This window comes from Eretmochelys imbricata, chromosome 9 (assembly GCF_965152235.1).
Source record: "Eretmochelys imbricata isolate rEreImb1 chromosome 9, rEreImb1.hap1, whole genome shotgun sequence".
In the NCBI taxonomy this organism is placed as follows: Eukaryota; Metazoa; Chordata; order Testudines; family Cheloniidae; genus Eretmochelys; species Eretmochelys imbricata.
This window is the reverse complement of record NC_135580.1, coordinates 80,129,826-80,144,303: the sequence shown is the minus strand read 5'-3', so window position 1 is coordinate 80,144,303 and position 14,478 is coordinate 80,129,826. Positions and strand designations below refer to the sequence as shown.

Sequence of the window (14,478 nt, the reverse complement as noted above, 5' to 3'; positions counted from 1 at the left end):
GGGTGGGACATATGGGGGGATGAAGATGGGACTGCCAGGAGCTGGTTTCCTCAGCAGGATAGTACTGAAACTGTGCATGTGACAATTAGGTTCATCTTTCCACAGACGTAACTGCATTTAACTGTCCAACAGGTTAAAAAAAAACCAACCCTGAGGTGCAAAAAGAGACAACACACAGATTCTCAGACAGAAAAAAAGAAAAAAGCTGCTTTTATAATGGCGGCAATTACAAAAAAAATATCTCTCAAAATTATTCTTGCTAGGAGAAGATATAGGGGACAAACATTAGTGTAGGGTAAGATTCCTCCATTCAGAAAATGACTGCCACTGCTTTCTAAAGATGCATAGTGAGATGCTGGATGAGATTCAGAGGGTGTGCATGTCACTGCCAGGCAAAGATAACTTTCGTCCCATTATACGCAGCCCTGATTTTCTGAAGGTTTATAGAAGCACACACAAAGTCTCACAGGGAAACAAAGCATGAAGAGAATAGCCATCAGGGATGCCTGACTCACCTGTGGTTAACCAGAGACTGGATAGCTGAGACTACTACATGGTTAATGAACTCATTCAGTAAACATTTTGTAATAGTCACACTGAGCATATTAAGTGAGATAAGTTTGTTTGCTCACACCAATTTCCAGGTATAGTCATCTCCATGGTTATGTAAAAGAAGCACCATTCTATATTATGACACACATTCTGCAGTTACTCATTTCCTGTAGCCCCCTGTGATAAGATTGATTTTTCTTTTAGTTCTTTTCACCAGAGTACCTCGAAGTGCTTTTATAAACACTTGTTCATTAAGTCTCAACACCTATCCCATGCAAGATAGGCTACTATGGGAAAAATGATGCACAAAGCGGTTAAATGACCTGCCTATGATTAAGCGGTGAGTAAGTGCGAGAGCCAGGAACACAACACCCAGGTCTCCTGGCTTCCAGTGCAGTGCTTAAGCCACAAGATCATGCTTCTTTCCATTAAAGGCATCCTGACCACATCACATCATAGAGTGGCTGTTCTGGTTACTTGGATTTTTAACTTAACTTGAGGGATCTGGGTAGGAGGTAGTGATAGTAGGTGCTGGGACAGCATATTTTACCCAGTGACATCACTGAATGCATTTGCCAGTGGTTAAAATAGTACAATTTGGACTGCCACATTACCGTGTTAATTGATCTTGTCAAGGTAAAGGTCTCTATGCCCCTGCCTTTTTCCTGTGAGATTCAGCCACTTTGCTCAAAACAGACACCCCCCCCTTTTTTTTTTTATTTTTTTTTAAAGTAACCCTCTCTGGCCTCTTCCTGCATCCTCAGACTACAGGTCAATGAAATGCTAGTGGAGAGAGAGAGAACAATTAAACATTTCTCAAACTGCTACAGCTATTAACAGGAACAGCTGTCTCAGACTCTTCTTGTGGTGGTGCAGGGCTGAGCATAAACAACATGTACTTGTGGCATAATAGCAGAAACCCCCACCCATACCATTACTTACTTTGTACTGGGGGAGTTCCTTCCACCGTCTCTTGTCACTGGCTGATCAAGCATGGACATCATAGAATAACTATCCACCAATAGGCTATCAGGGTCATCTGTCTGACCTGGAAGTTTCCCAAGAGGAAAGTCTTTCCACTGCACTCCATCTGGGTGGGAAAATAACATTCATGGTACAAAACAAGTGCGCACTTTCTAAATAAACTTCAGAAAACAGTATGTGGGCTGTTCATACATTTCATAGCTCATGCAAGAATTGTGTAGCACACATTTGGGAATAACTTCTCCAAATTTTGATTGACTTCTGCTGCTTCTCCAAAGTATAGCTTGTCCAAACATTTTGGGATACTCTGAGTTATTAAACCCCACAGATTCCAAAGCCAGAAAGGACCATTCTTGTCATCCAGTCTGACCCCCTGTATAGAACTTTTGGGCAACAGAACTTCCCCAAAATAATTCCTAGAGCAGATCTTGTACAAAAATATTGAATCTTGATTTAAAAGTTGCCAGTGATGGAGAATCCACCACAACCCTTGGAAAACTGTTCCAATAGTTAATTACCCCACTGTTAAAAATTTACACCTTATTTCGAGTCAGAGTTTGTCTAGCTTCATCTTCCAACCACTGGATCGTGTTATGCCTTTCTCTGCTAGATTGAAGATCACATTATCAAATATTTGTTCCCCATGTTGCAGGTATTTGTAGACTCTGATCAAGTCATCCTTTAGCATTCTTCTTCATTAAAAGTTTGAGCTCTTTGAATCGATCACAATAAGTTACAGTTTCTTATCTTTTAATAGTTCTTCTCTGAACTCTCCCGAATTTATCAACATCTTTCTTGAACTGTGGACACCAGAGCTGCACACAGCATCCAGAAGTGATTGCATCAGTGCCAAATACACAGGTAAAATAACCTCTCTGTTCCTACCTGAGATTCCCATTTATGCATCTAAGGAACATATTAGCCCCTTTTGCCTCAGCATCGCACTGATAATCACTTTCAGCTGATTATCCACCATGACCCCCAAGTCTTCTTCAGAGTCACGTTCTAGAGCAATTTCTTTTATTTAAATTTAGATTTTTTTTTTTAATATACTTGTGGCATTTGAAAACTAACAAAGCCGTTCATGTGTGTTAATTCCGAAAAGCACCTGATTTGGTTCCTAAAAAAGTCCAAGATCTAGTACATGGAAAGAGCCACTTGCACACATGTAAGACACTCCCCCATCTTAAGGAGCAGAAAGCTATATGTTTGCCACCAAGCAGTTTGCTCCTTTGGTTTCCATCCACAGTAACCTCTTTGCCGGTATCCCCATCAGCAAAGACAGGAGCGGAAGAGAGGAAATATATTTTTAACCAAGTGGGAGTTGGATAATTGGAACAAGATCACTTAAGATAAGGGGGATTCAAACTGGGATTTTTCAAAAAAGCATAAGGGAGTTTGACACCAATCTCACATTGAACTTGGGCCTCTTTAAAAATCCCAGCCTGAAAGTGTTAGCAAAATACAGTAGTAATTGAAAACAGGAACTTGCCCTACAGAATAGAAGGGAAGCAAGACAAAAGCTGGGGGAATAACCTGTAAAAAATCTTTTGCACATGACTGGTCAGGGTGGGGGGGAGAAAGAGAGATGTGAAAGAGGGAACACAGCAATAACTTGGAAAGTACACATTATCTTATCAACTGGTAGGGTCTTACAACAGTGATGGGCACAGTTGTATCTTCCCCACCACTTCCTACTCCTTTATTCAGTTTCTGATAGTCTACAGGCTGCACACTCTCACAGGAATTATCTGCCAACTTGGACAGCAGTAATGAGGCTGTTTGTTTGTACTTCATATTCAAAGTTCAGCAGACAATGCCAAATCCAAGTCATCTCCTACATTTCAAAAGCCAAGTCAAAGATAGGTGTGTCGCATATCATTGTTTGGAAAGCAAGGCTTCTCAAAACTCGTTTGCTTTCCTGATAAAGGGACGGCTGCTACTTTGGAGGGGGAGAACAGGAACCTGATCAATCTAAAAAAATAAGTGGTATTTCATGTTCCAAGTAAGAATGTTAGCCCAAAGGAGAATGGAGTTGGGGGGTGCAGGAAGAAGGGTAAAACAAAGCAACCTCACTTGTCTCAGGCTACTGGAAGTGGAACCAATATGGCAGAGCCATGTACGCAAACCAACCACAGCACTGAAAATGTTCTCTATTCCAGCCAGCCATAGAATGTGAACCGAATGTTTCCAACTCCTGCTTACCATGGAAAAGTTGCTCATTTCACTGTTACTTCATTCTCCCACTCACCTGAATATTCAGCTCCAGTGACGCAGCATCAATCTGATTAAGAGTAATTGCTTAGACAAACAAAAAATAACGTACTTAGGAAAAGTATCTGAGTGAACTGCCTTTCGCATTGTTGCCCATGTCTCCTTTCATGCAGCTCCATATCTGAAATGCCTTCCCTGATCTGACTCACCAGTTCTTTCCTCCTCATCCCATCCCCCCACCAAAGTCTTCAACAAATTGTGCTTCTTCCATGAACCCTGTAAACCTTAAAATCCTCCTAGTCCCTCAAAAATAAGTGTTCAATAGTAGTGGGGAGTAGTCTTATAACTAACAATGTGCTTGCTAAACTGCCCTAAACACAATAGTTTAATCTCTTAAGGGTTGTAAAACTTTGGTCTAATTCCAGTTGTTGGGTTTAGTGTGCGGGGTACTGGGTGGTGTTGGTATTCATCCATTTGCATGCTGGCTGTGTATATTGCAAGCTTCCTGAAGCATGGTACTTGTATGGAAAGCACTTTGCACATCACTGGAAATACATAAATAACATTTTTAATGAACTCTTGGTCTGATAAGGGGAGGCTTTCAGCATGTACTGCCAAAGTCCATGAAACGTTCATATTTTCTTTACTGCTCACTGCTAGCCCACACCCTTCTCCACCAACTAGGTGAAGTGGAATTTTAAGTACAGTGATATGAAAGTTAATGAAGCATTAACTGTGTGTACCTGTAAAAAGTAACCACAGCGTTATGGGAGCCAAGAGAAGGGAGATGCCTATAAGTGGCAGGCTGTGAAAAAACAGTTTACAGGGTTTAGCTTTAACATGGATTTGAAGTACGCTTCAGTCTTAACCAGGCTGAGAGGTTTGAGGGGCCACTGTGCGTTTCAATTTACATTTAGTGGTGACAAAGAGACCCAGGGCATCAGAGTAAGTATTAAAATCACTTTTACCTGCACTGATCTGCCAGATGGACCCATGCAGTGCTGCCCTTTTCTCAGCAATAACCATCATGTTATCAGCATGAAGAAGTTCCTCCAAAGGCGTTGGCTCAGCTTCCATCTCTTCTTCCTCAGCTTCCTCCTCCCCCTTGTCTTCTTCATCACCAACACCACCCAGTACAGTTTCTCGCCTTTCCACCCTCTGGCCTTTGGCCTGACTCTCCTGTCTGGCCTTCCACTGTAAGCTCTCAATGGTGTAAATTGGCTGCCCACTGCTGTCTGAAGAAGAGCCTGGACTGGAGAGAGAGTCTCCTTCTTGGGTGTAGATGGAGGAAAGATAGAGAAGGTTCTCCTGAGCATCTGAAGGCAAGGGAGGCTCCATGTCTGACAGGATCCTAGAAAGAGAAGGAGGGAACCAAAGCATTACAAGCAAGGAGAGACTCCAGGACAGAGGCTTATGGAATTGAGCAGCTCTTAAAAAGGGCTCTTCTAAACGAGCTCTCCCATGCCATTGGGATGGTGCGCATGACAGAGGTGGTAATCCTCCCAAGCTGAGTGGCGTCCTAGGCTACTCACTCTCCCTCTTTGCTTTCTTAAAGATTCTGATTTTTTTTCCTTAATTTCCCCCCTAATGATTTTCATGAAACAGCACAGATTACAACCCTTATAAGATCTCACTACATTATTAACTTCAACCAGCCCTGTAAATGATTCTTTGCCCATATTGCTTTTCCGATACCTCAAATGTGGATTTTTTTTTGATCACCAATTTCTAGTTTCTCTACTCCACTCTTAATTTGTTTTTTGAAAGAGAGACCTGAAAAATTCTGCTGCTTTCTCTCTTGTAGCACCAGTGGAAAGAAGAGCAGAAACAATATAAGTTTATATACACCACAAGGTTTCCACAAGGGTGACAGCAGGTCAGTGAAGGAGTCCCAGCCACAACTGAACATACTTCTTTTTAATGGCTCTGACCAGGTTGCATATGATCTGTTTCCTGTCCCCTCTTTCCTTTTTCAAAGAGATGAGGGTCACACTTACAGCTGCAGGAGGTGTGGGGTTGCCCAGCAGGGAGCTTCCAAACATTTATCAATGAGCTTTATCCACTGCAAGGAAACTCTACAGAGAAACAGCTTCCTTTTGTTTATCTGACTCTGTGAAGGGCGTCTCATTTTCCTCCCTTAAAAAACAAAACAAACAAACAAAAACAAAAAAAAGATAAAGAAGAGAGGGGCCTCACAACATAAGAAACATGTTTATAACCAACCCTTTACATTTTTATAGTACCTTTCACCCTTAAGAGGCAGAGTTAACGTGCTTCACAGGCCACCATTCCAACCAGCTGTGGAATGCAGCTGCCTCTGGAATGAAGCACAACATACCATGATTTGGCAGTTTCAGCAACTCTAAAAAGTTCAGGACAGGAAGTGAAAGACAACTCACCCAAAGGCAACATATGCTAAGTAGGAAGAATAAAATGAGAACAGCCATAGTGGGGTCTGGTCAGGACACTAAGAGTAACCCCAGGGTGTTGCAAAGGCAGCACTGTCTGACCTAGTGGTGGTCTGAGCAAAGCACTGGAAGCCAGGGACTCCTAAGAACTGCTTATTATGAGAAGTCCAGCTGGCATCTGTAGTAACACAAACTACTGGTTTAGGTTTTATGTATAAAACAGCACTTTAGCAGTGCAGTCCTCTCAACACCATGCTGGTGCATTGGTCCCTTACAGGAAAAATTACCACCTTTCAAATCTTGATAAAACCCATAATGAAGTTTTGGAAATGATTTTTCCATATATTACGATGAACTAAAGGGTACCCAGAAAGTGCACGTTAAAAAGCATGAAAACTGAGATCTTGAAAGCCATAGGAAATTAATGTGACCAGTATAATTAGGATCCTGAATTTCTGACTTGAAAGTAGTACCATCTTCCTTGCACTGGAACAGGAGAGGATTTTAAAGCCATCTTCATATAGAACCTAAAGAATTTCAGACTCACTCACTGGCTTTTGCTTTGGCGTTGGCAGTCAGAATCTCAGCAATCCAGTTGATCAGGTACTGAGGCCTGAGTTCTGAAGATTCAGAACACTGCTTCAGGTCAGCAAACATTTTCTCCAGCAGGGTCTGTGTAAAGTCTCGGGACTGGAGGCCCTTTAGCAGAGGCTGCCAGAAGTAGTAAAATGTCTGAGGGATTTTGAAATCCAGCAACTCTTTATTTTCTATGGGAAAAAAACAAAAACACTACACTTAAATGGTAAAGTATTTTAAACATAACATCTGGTTCAGTGATAGCTCCAAAGCGAGTAGCATATACTGTATTAAGTGGCCCTATATTACTCCTGACATCCCACTCTGAAGCAGTCATTATCAGCAAAGACAGGAAAAAACAATGAATGGATAATTAGGTAGTTAATACAATCTTTCAATGAAAGCAGAAAATATGAAGCCTGATCTAATCATGCAAGCCACAGGAAAACCTCTCTGTTTGGCTAATGCTTTGCCATCATAAGCTCAACGCCCACAGAACTGAGAGCTAATCTATCTAAAAAGGTACTATAAAAAGGGTTAGTAAAGGGTAAAGCAACATAGTATATTGAGCAGCTCCGAAGAGCTCTACTACTGTAATATAATTACAGCAACATGCAGATAACCCCCTGGGAACCTCTGAGGTGGGGATTTTCAATTAGTCCCAAGGGAATTAGTCACCCGATTTCCAATGACAATAGGGTTTGGGTGCCCAACACTCTTTAGACAGCATTTTAAAGGGGCCAATGTTGACGTCTCTCAGTTCAGTCTCTCTCAACCTGTGAGCAGCAACATGGAAGCAAGTCACAGCTAGAGGCAGTCATACAAGGGTAAGAATTATTTTTGACCAGTTCCAATGGAAATTCCTGTGGTCTCCATGAAACCCGTAGCTATAGTGGATACAGAAAGAGAGTCACAATCAGACTTAGAAGGAACCCTCTGCTTGCAACCACTTAACTGCAGCATTGGCATGGAAGGTCTGCCTTCATGCATGTAGGAGTGAGTACATGAGAAGGTAGACATGAAAATAAAAGGGGCTCCAAAAAGATGGGGTAGGATTTACCAAAACTTGTCGGAGACAAAAGGGACACGAGAATAGGCCTGGTGTAAGCACACAGCATGTTTCAATACAAATTACACTAATGCAAACTTAATTTTTCATCATAATGAGAAAACATATTAAGCCTAACTCACTGCCTTACCCTGGGGTGTGTTAATTTAAGGCAGGGATTGGCATCCTTCGGCATGCGGCCCGCCAGGGTAAGTCCCCTTGTGGGCAAGGCCGGTTTGTTTACCAGCCGTGTCTGCAGGTTTGGCTGATCGCGGCTCCCACTGGCTGTGGTTCGCCGTTCCAGGTCAATGGGGGCTGCGGGAAGTGGCGCGGGCTGAGGGATGTGCTTACCGTGGCGGGCCGCATGCCAAAGGTTGCCGATCCCTGATTTAAGGGATTTCACATAAAGTCTGAGACACTAACCTTCACATTTGATATTTAAAGTCTCCAGTTGTTCCACAGTTGGGATGAGAGAGCCATCATCCAGAAGAGCTTCAGCCACCACCTCCCTATAACAAATAGAAATCCCCATTAGTCCCACCCGTACCTCACATTTCCAAAGCATCTCTTGTCCTGACCCCCAAAACACTTCACATGCTACATACAACGGGATTCATTTCATCTGCTGCTGAAATGTGGTGGGACGTGCCAGCTCCTTAATAGGCAGGATTTGACTTTAATCAACTAAGGTAATTAAATGTCGACTTCAGCTGACACCCTCAAATCAACAGAAAAAAAACCCCAATCGATAAACAAGCAGCACAAATGCAGCCTCCCGCCCCCTTGCACCTGCAGGGATTGGTGTCACCAGCCCTGTGGCTGTGCAGGGAGCCCTCTGCAGCCCTGCCATCACAAAACTGCTCTCTCACACACCAGTTGGGAGTGCTGGGGTGGGGGTCTCTGCTCTGTTCCACCAGGACCCGCTCACTCAATTCCCATGACAGTGGAACTGCAGAGGGCTCCCTGCATGGCTGCAGGGCTGCTGACACACAATCCCTGCGGGCACAAGGTGCGAGGAGGCGGCTGCAGTCCTGGAGGGACAGAGCAGAGATCCCCAGCCAGGACTGTGAGGAGTACTCCAGCAGGAGACATTCAGTAGCGGGGTGGTCTCTCCCATGGTTGGGGGGTTAGCCAGGCCGATGACACCCAGTAGAAACCTCAATTAAAAATTGATTAAAATAAAAACGTAGTTCTGCCAAGCCTATTAATAGGCCCCAAAACACTATACGAGCTCTAGTCTGGGAGTTAAGATACCCACTGAAACGGGAGGGGAAACACAACCCTCCAAACCAGAATGTGACCAGGACATTACAGTTAACACTTGTACTCTGGTGAGGGGGGAATCCCTAGGCATTGAGATTTCAAAAGCAGTGCAGGGGATTCCGCACTATGTTTTTCGTTAAAATGATTCTTTTCGATAATGTGTGGTAGAGGTCTAACAACCAGGATCTATAAGGACCACAAGCAGTCAGCCCTGTTAAGTCCCATCTGAAAGATGGCATCTCTGAACCTCTGGCAGAAAAGCATCCCCCTATCACGATGTTAAAGATACTAGTTCAAATGTCAGAAGACGGGCACTCCCTACTGCCATTTTCTGCAATACCTGGGATGTACTTTGATGTCTCCCATCCAAACATCAGCCATGGTTAGCATGGGAGATCTGGAGCTCACAGCCCAAGATGGCGTGCAATTGCTAGTGCAAGGGCTTGGTGCAACTGAAGTGGGAGACAGAGGAAAGTCATTTAAACTCTCTGGTTCAGATAGGTTGAACTGGAGGTTGGCAGTGAGAAGCAGCAGTAGGTTCAGGTATAAATTCCTACAGCCACTCATTATTTGAATAAGGGCTTCTGCTCAGTCCAGTGTTTGGTAATACACAAAGGACAGCATTAAAAATAACAGCACAAATATCAAACCAGCAATTTTCAAATGCAAAATGCTCAAGTGAGAGAAAATGGCATCTCTGCTTCTATTTTCTTTGGGTTTACAGAGGTAGAACCAGAGTTAAACAAGACATACTTTGTTACAGGATGTCTGTGGCTTTTATTGTCTGGGGGGGAAGGGGAGATCCCCAAACCCAAATCTGAACATCAAGACAAGTTAAATAGACCTGATCTAAGAGTCTATAGACACCAAATTGCAGCAACTAAGTGATTCAGGGAGACCCCAGCTACTAGAAAGGCTATCCGTAGACTGTGACTTGCCCTACAAAATAGGTTCTAATTTAGATCCCTCTCTTTTCTGGAATCTGTTCTAGGATAATTACTGTATTCCTAGATACAATGACTGTTCCTCACTGACTATTTAAGGTTACAGCCATGGAGATGCAGGCTCAACCTTGTGATTACGCAAACAGGGATGACAAGCACAGCTGACTCAGGTCATTAGCACTGGAAACTAATTCTGCTTTTAATCTCTAGAGGCATCTTCCTGCCTTTCCACCACTGCACACATGTGGTCTATATGGACAGAACCATAGCAATGAACAGTACCCAGAGTCATGTAGGAATGCTAAATGACGTGTCTTCTCAGGTTGTATGGAGCACTAGAAGAGGTTACTGGACCCCGTTAGCCTTGGACTCTGCCACCTGGATTGCCAAAACCAGTGAACTAGTAAATTTGTCATTTTTAGACGCATTTCCTTCCTGCCTTCCCAGCATTTTCTCTGTTTTCCTACAAACATGAGACCACTCCCACTACTGCATACCGGTATCTTATTGCTCGTTGCCCACCTTACCACTTCTGACAATACAGTACCATCTTTCAGCTGATCAGTGCCATCATCTCCATGCCAGGCCTTCCCTACATTCCAGTGTAACCCTTTTCCCCTCCCTGATGGTTCTCAGTCTGAGGGAATGGCAAGGAACGAACATCAGGTAGGAAGAGGGTCATGCTATGGGGGCAGGCTTGGATCCTCTCCACTAGTCCCAACATCACTTGCAGCTGGTGGCCAGACAGCTGCCTCCATCCCTGGCACAATGGCCAGATAAATGCTAAGTGGGGCAGGGTAGGGGAAGGGGAGTGGAAAGTCTAAAAAAAACTTGCCATCAAAGAACTCCCATCCAAATTCTAGGTGCTTCTGACATACATATAAAACCAGTACTAAATGGAGTTACAACAGTCATCCAAAGCAGTGGTGTTTCTCCGTTACCCACACCCTGCCACATCTCATTTAATCATCAGTCAGCAGGATTTAGTTCCCCACCACGCATCTCCATTCCAACTGCCTCAATTCCCTGCCAATGCCCAGACTGTACTGCTGTATGCCCAGGCCGGGCCAGCCACTTCAGATGGGGTGGGAGAACAGGTCAAGAAAGGGACCCTCACAGAGTATACACTACCAGTAGCGCTCTCATACAAAAGCAAACCAAGCTGAAGCACCCCTGTTCATCCTAAGTGGGCAGAGTGTCATAGGAAGAAGGCAACCTCTCAGGTAGGAAGGTCTGAGGCCACTTAGGGCTTCATCAGTTAAACACACCATTTTAAATTCCATCCATTTGTCAATACCCAGTCTCAGCAGATCCTGGAGCACAAGCCTAGTGTGCTGAGGGCAAGAAACTGTACTCATCAAGCAGCCTACCAACATTCTCCACTAGCTACAGCTTTCCATTACATTTCAGATCTAGTCCCAAATATGTTGCATTGCAATATTCAGTCTAGAGATGAGAAGACACCGATCATAGTTAAGGTTACGTTTTTGTCACTGTGGTCACAGAAGTCAAGGAATCTGTGACTTCCAGAGACTCTGTGATATTCTCTGCTTCAGCCCCAGGTGTTGCAGGACTCTGGAGCTGACAGCCAGTGGGACCCTGGCAGGGTTCCAGTGACAGCAGTGACAAGTGACAGGAAGCCCCCTGCAAAGTTCCAGCAACAGGTGACTGACTCCTGAGGGGCCCTCCTCAGGGTTCCTGCGACAGCCTCACGCGGGGGAAAGGGGGCGCCTCAGGTAAGCGGCTGGCGTGTCCCGTTTTCTCTGTGGGAAATATGGTCACTCTGCAGCTCCCAGCTGCCCTGGGTGGAGGGGAAACCCCACAGCTCCCAGACACCACAGTAGTGGGGGAAACCCTGGAACTATAGCAGCAAAAGTCACAGACAGGTCACGGCGTCCGTGAATTTTTGTTTACTGTCCGTGACCTGACCATGACTTTTACTAAAAATAACCATGACAAAATCTTAGCCTTAATCATAGTGCAAGTTCCATATCCAGGAGAGAACACAGCAACCTCACCCAATGCCACTATTTGATCATCTGGAAACAGCTGGGAGTGAAACCAGACCCCAAGTCGTGGACTTTGGTCACAAACATTGATTGTACATCCCAAAAGGACTGAGAGATCCTGACCCAAGTACTCTCCTTCCTTCCCCCAGTGATTGAGCTACAGCCAGTTTGCTCTCATCCATGGTCCAACAGTACCCAGACGCCAGGAAATGCATTTGGCTGCACTCTTCAGATCAGATGAGACAGCAACTTTAACCTGGGCATCACCAGCATACTGCAAATGCTTCAGCCTATGCCTCCTCACTAATTCTCTTCATATATGCACTGAATAAGAGGGGTGATACAGTAGATTCTTCCAATAACAAACACTAGAGTATCCTTGGAGCAGAATACACCGATCGCCAGTTCGCACCTTCTAGCCACCGGGAAATTAGCACATTTTCTAAGGGTTAACTATGAAAATGAAAGCAAAAATTTTCCCATTTTTAAGAAGTAAAATATCCGCAAAAATTCACAGGAAATAGTTGTTATGCCCCATCTTCCCAAGAAAGAGGGCTATGGTAGTCCTTTAAGAACTAGACTCTCTTTGCAGGCCTCCTGGAGGTGTTATCTCTATAGTACCTGTGGCACTAGTTAGAATTCCCTGGACTGACAGAGTATTTCTAGCACTGCCAGAAACATGCACAACACAGAGCAGTTCCAGTTGGCTCCTTGGGGCCTCTGTACGGTTAAGCAAGAGGGTACTTATCAGACCAATGGTATGCATCATAAAGCACTCCTCCTGTTCTCTCTGCTGCTTTTGCATCCAAATACCATTCTTTGCTCTCTCTTTGGTGTCAAAAGGCAATTGGCAGATTCATGGCAGAACTTCAAACTGGGAGCCACAAGCTGTAGGGAGCAGAGGTTCTATTTTTAATTTGTAATGCTTCGGTGGCTTATTGGCCATTCACTTGCAGTTTACAGACAATTCCAATTAAGGGAGAGAGGTTTGCACTCAGAAGAGGCGAGATCCATTGGCATTACCCAGTAGGAACCTATGCTATGCTATAGCATTGGTGTTGCTATATAAAGATCAATGGAAACAATAATGTGACAGGGTCTTATTTTCATTTTTAATATAGTAATGTACTACTGCTAATAAAAAAAGGCAAAAGACACAGGTAGGATTCTTTTATGGGAGATGCTTTTAATCACGCTTGACTCTCAAAGAAAGCCTGTGGGAGGAAGAGAAATGTCACTCCAGTCAGAGCATCATTTCCAGCTGCTGGAAATAGGTACAGCCTCCCCTTAACTATAAATATAACAGCCCATACTGTTCTTTACAAGTTTGTAGCTCTGGACTTAGTAATAAAGATAGAATGAGAGGAAATGTGGTCTAATGGCCCAAGCATGGGACTGAAAGCCAGATGATCCCGAGTCCAAATCCGGGCTCTGCCCCTCTGACTTATCACATGGCCTCCATCAAGCAACTTCACGTCTCTGTACCTCAGTTTCCCTATCTGAAAGAGGGGTAGTTCTTGAATATGTTTGCTACGAGTCACAGCAAAGAAATTCCAGTAGAGTTTGTTCCTCCAGTGGTTCACCATTTCCCCAGCAAGCTCACCTGCTTAGTGCAGGCAAGTGCAATCCATTCGCACACAGCATTTCTGAGAACGCGGTTGTATCTGTGCATAGTGGAACCTGTCCCATTTCATCAATCAGTTCCACAGGGCAAATGGATGAAAAGAAGTATGCTTCTATATTTTACAGGCCGACATGCATACGTGCACCACGATTTTCAATTATAACTAATGACTTTTTGATGCCTCAGTTTGTAGATGCTCAGTTCGACACACATTGAAGGGGTCTGATTTTTCAGATAAGCGCTCAGTAGATTACTTTTACAGCACGTCTCCAATTGTGCCTCATAGCTGTGCATACATAAATTAACACAATATCCATCTTTACATCCAAGTTGCATTATGCTCCCTTCGGTTTGTTCAATGGTTTATTCCAGCGATTGTTTCCAACCGTTCTATTTTGCCCACACAGTGTAAGCAACAAAGGCCTAAATTCTCACACAACCATCTCCAGATACCAGGGCAGGAAATAAAACTGTCCCAGCATCCACTGCCTAGAGGCCAGGAATTCATTATGATGGGCATCAAGCACTTTTGGCGGGCACGTGGTGACAGAAGTAAGAAGCCCATTTCATGTTTCTGTAGGATTGTGTTGTTGCTGGACTAGTAGCTTCCTTTTCTTGAGCCTTGCCCTGTAGGTTTCAGGCACGGGAGTGGATCAGAACAGGATCCCAAAGGACATGGCTGTATGAAATAGCCCAGATCTCAGTCAACTGCTCATCATCTTCCCTACAGTGGACTCCAAGATGGGAAGCAGGAGTTTGTTTAGGGACTCTCAGGACAGCGGACATGCGGGCACAGGGAGAAGAGAGAGACACCAGTGGCTTTTGGTGCAAGCGTGAGACCTGCCAACTAGGCATG

General features: G+C 44.2%; 1 protein-coding gene across 1 annotated transcript in view; it reads right to left on the bottom strand.

The window, feature by feature from the left end:
- LAS1L (LAS1 like ribosome biogenesis factor) overlaps nt 1-14,478 on the bottom strand; it is a 47,115-nt gene that overhangs the window by 11,693 nt on the left and 20,944 nt on the right. The window contains exons 8-12 of the mRNA XM_077827255.1: nt 8,206-8,291; nt 6,710-6,925; nt 5,748-5,886; nt 4,719-5,101; nt 1,495-1,642 (exon numbers count right to left, since the gene is read on the bottom strand). Of these exons, the coding sequence (XP_077683381.1) occupies nt 1,495-1,642; nt 4,719-5,101; nt 5,748-5,886; nt 6,710-6,925; nt 8,206-8,291 (972 nt within the window). The remainder of the gene's footprint in view (nt 1-1,494; nt 1,643-4,718; nt 5,102-5,747; nt 5,887-6,709; nt 6,926-8,205; nt 8,292-14,478) is intronic.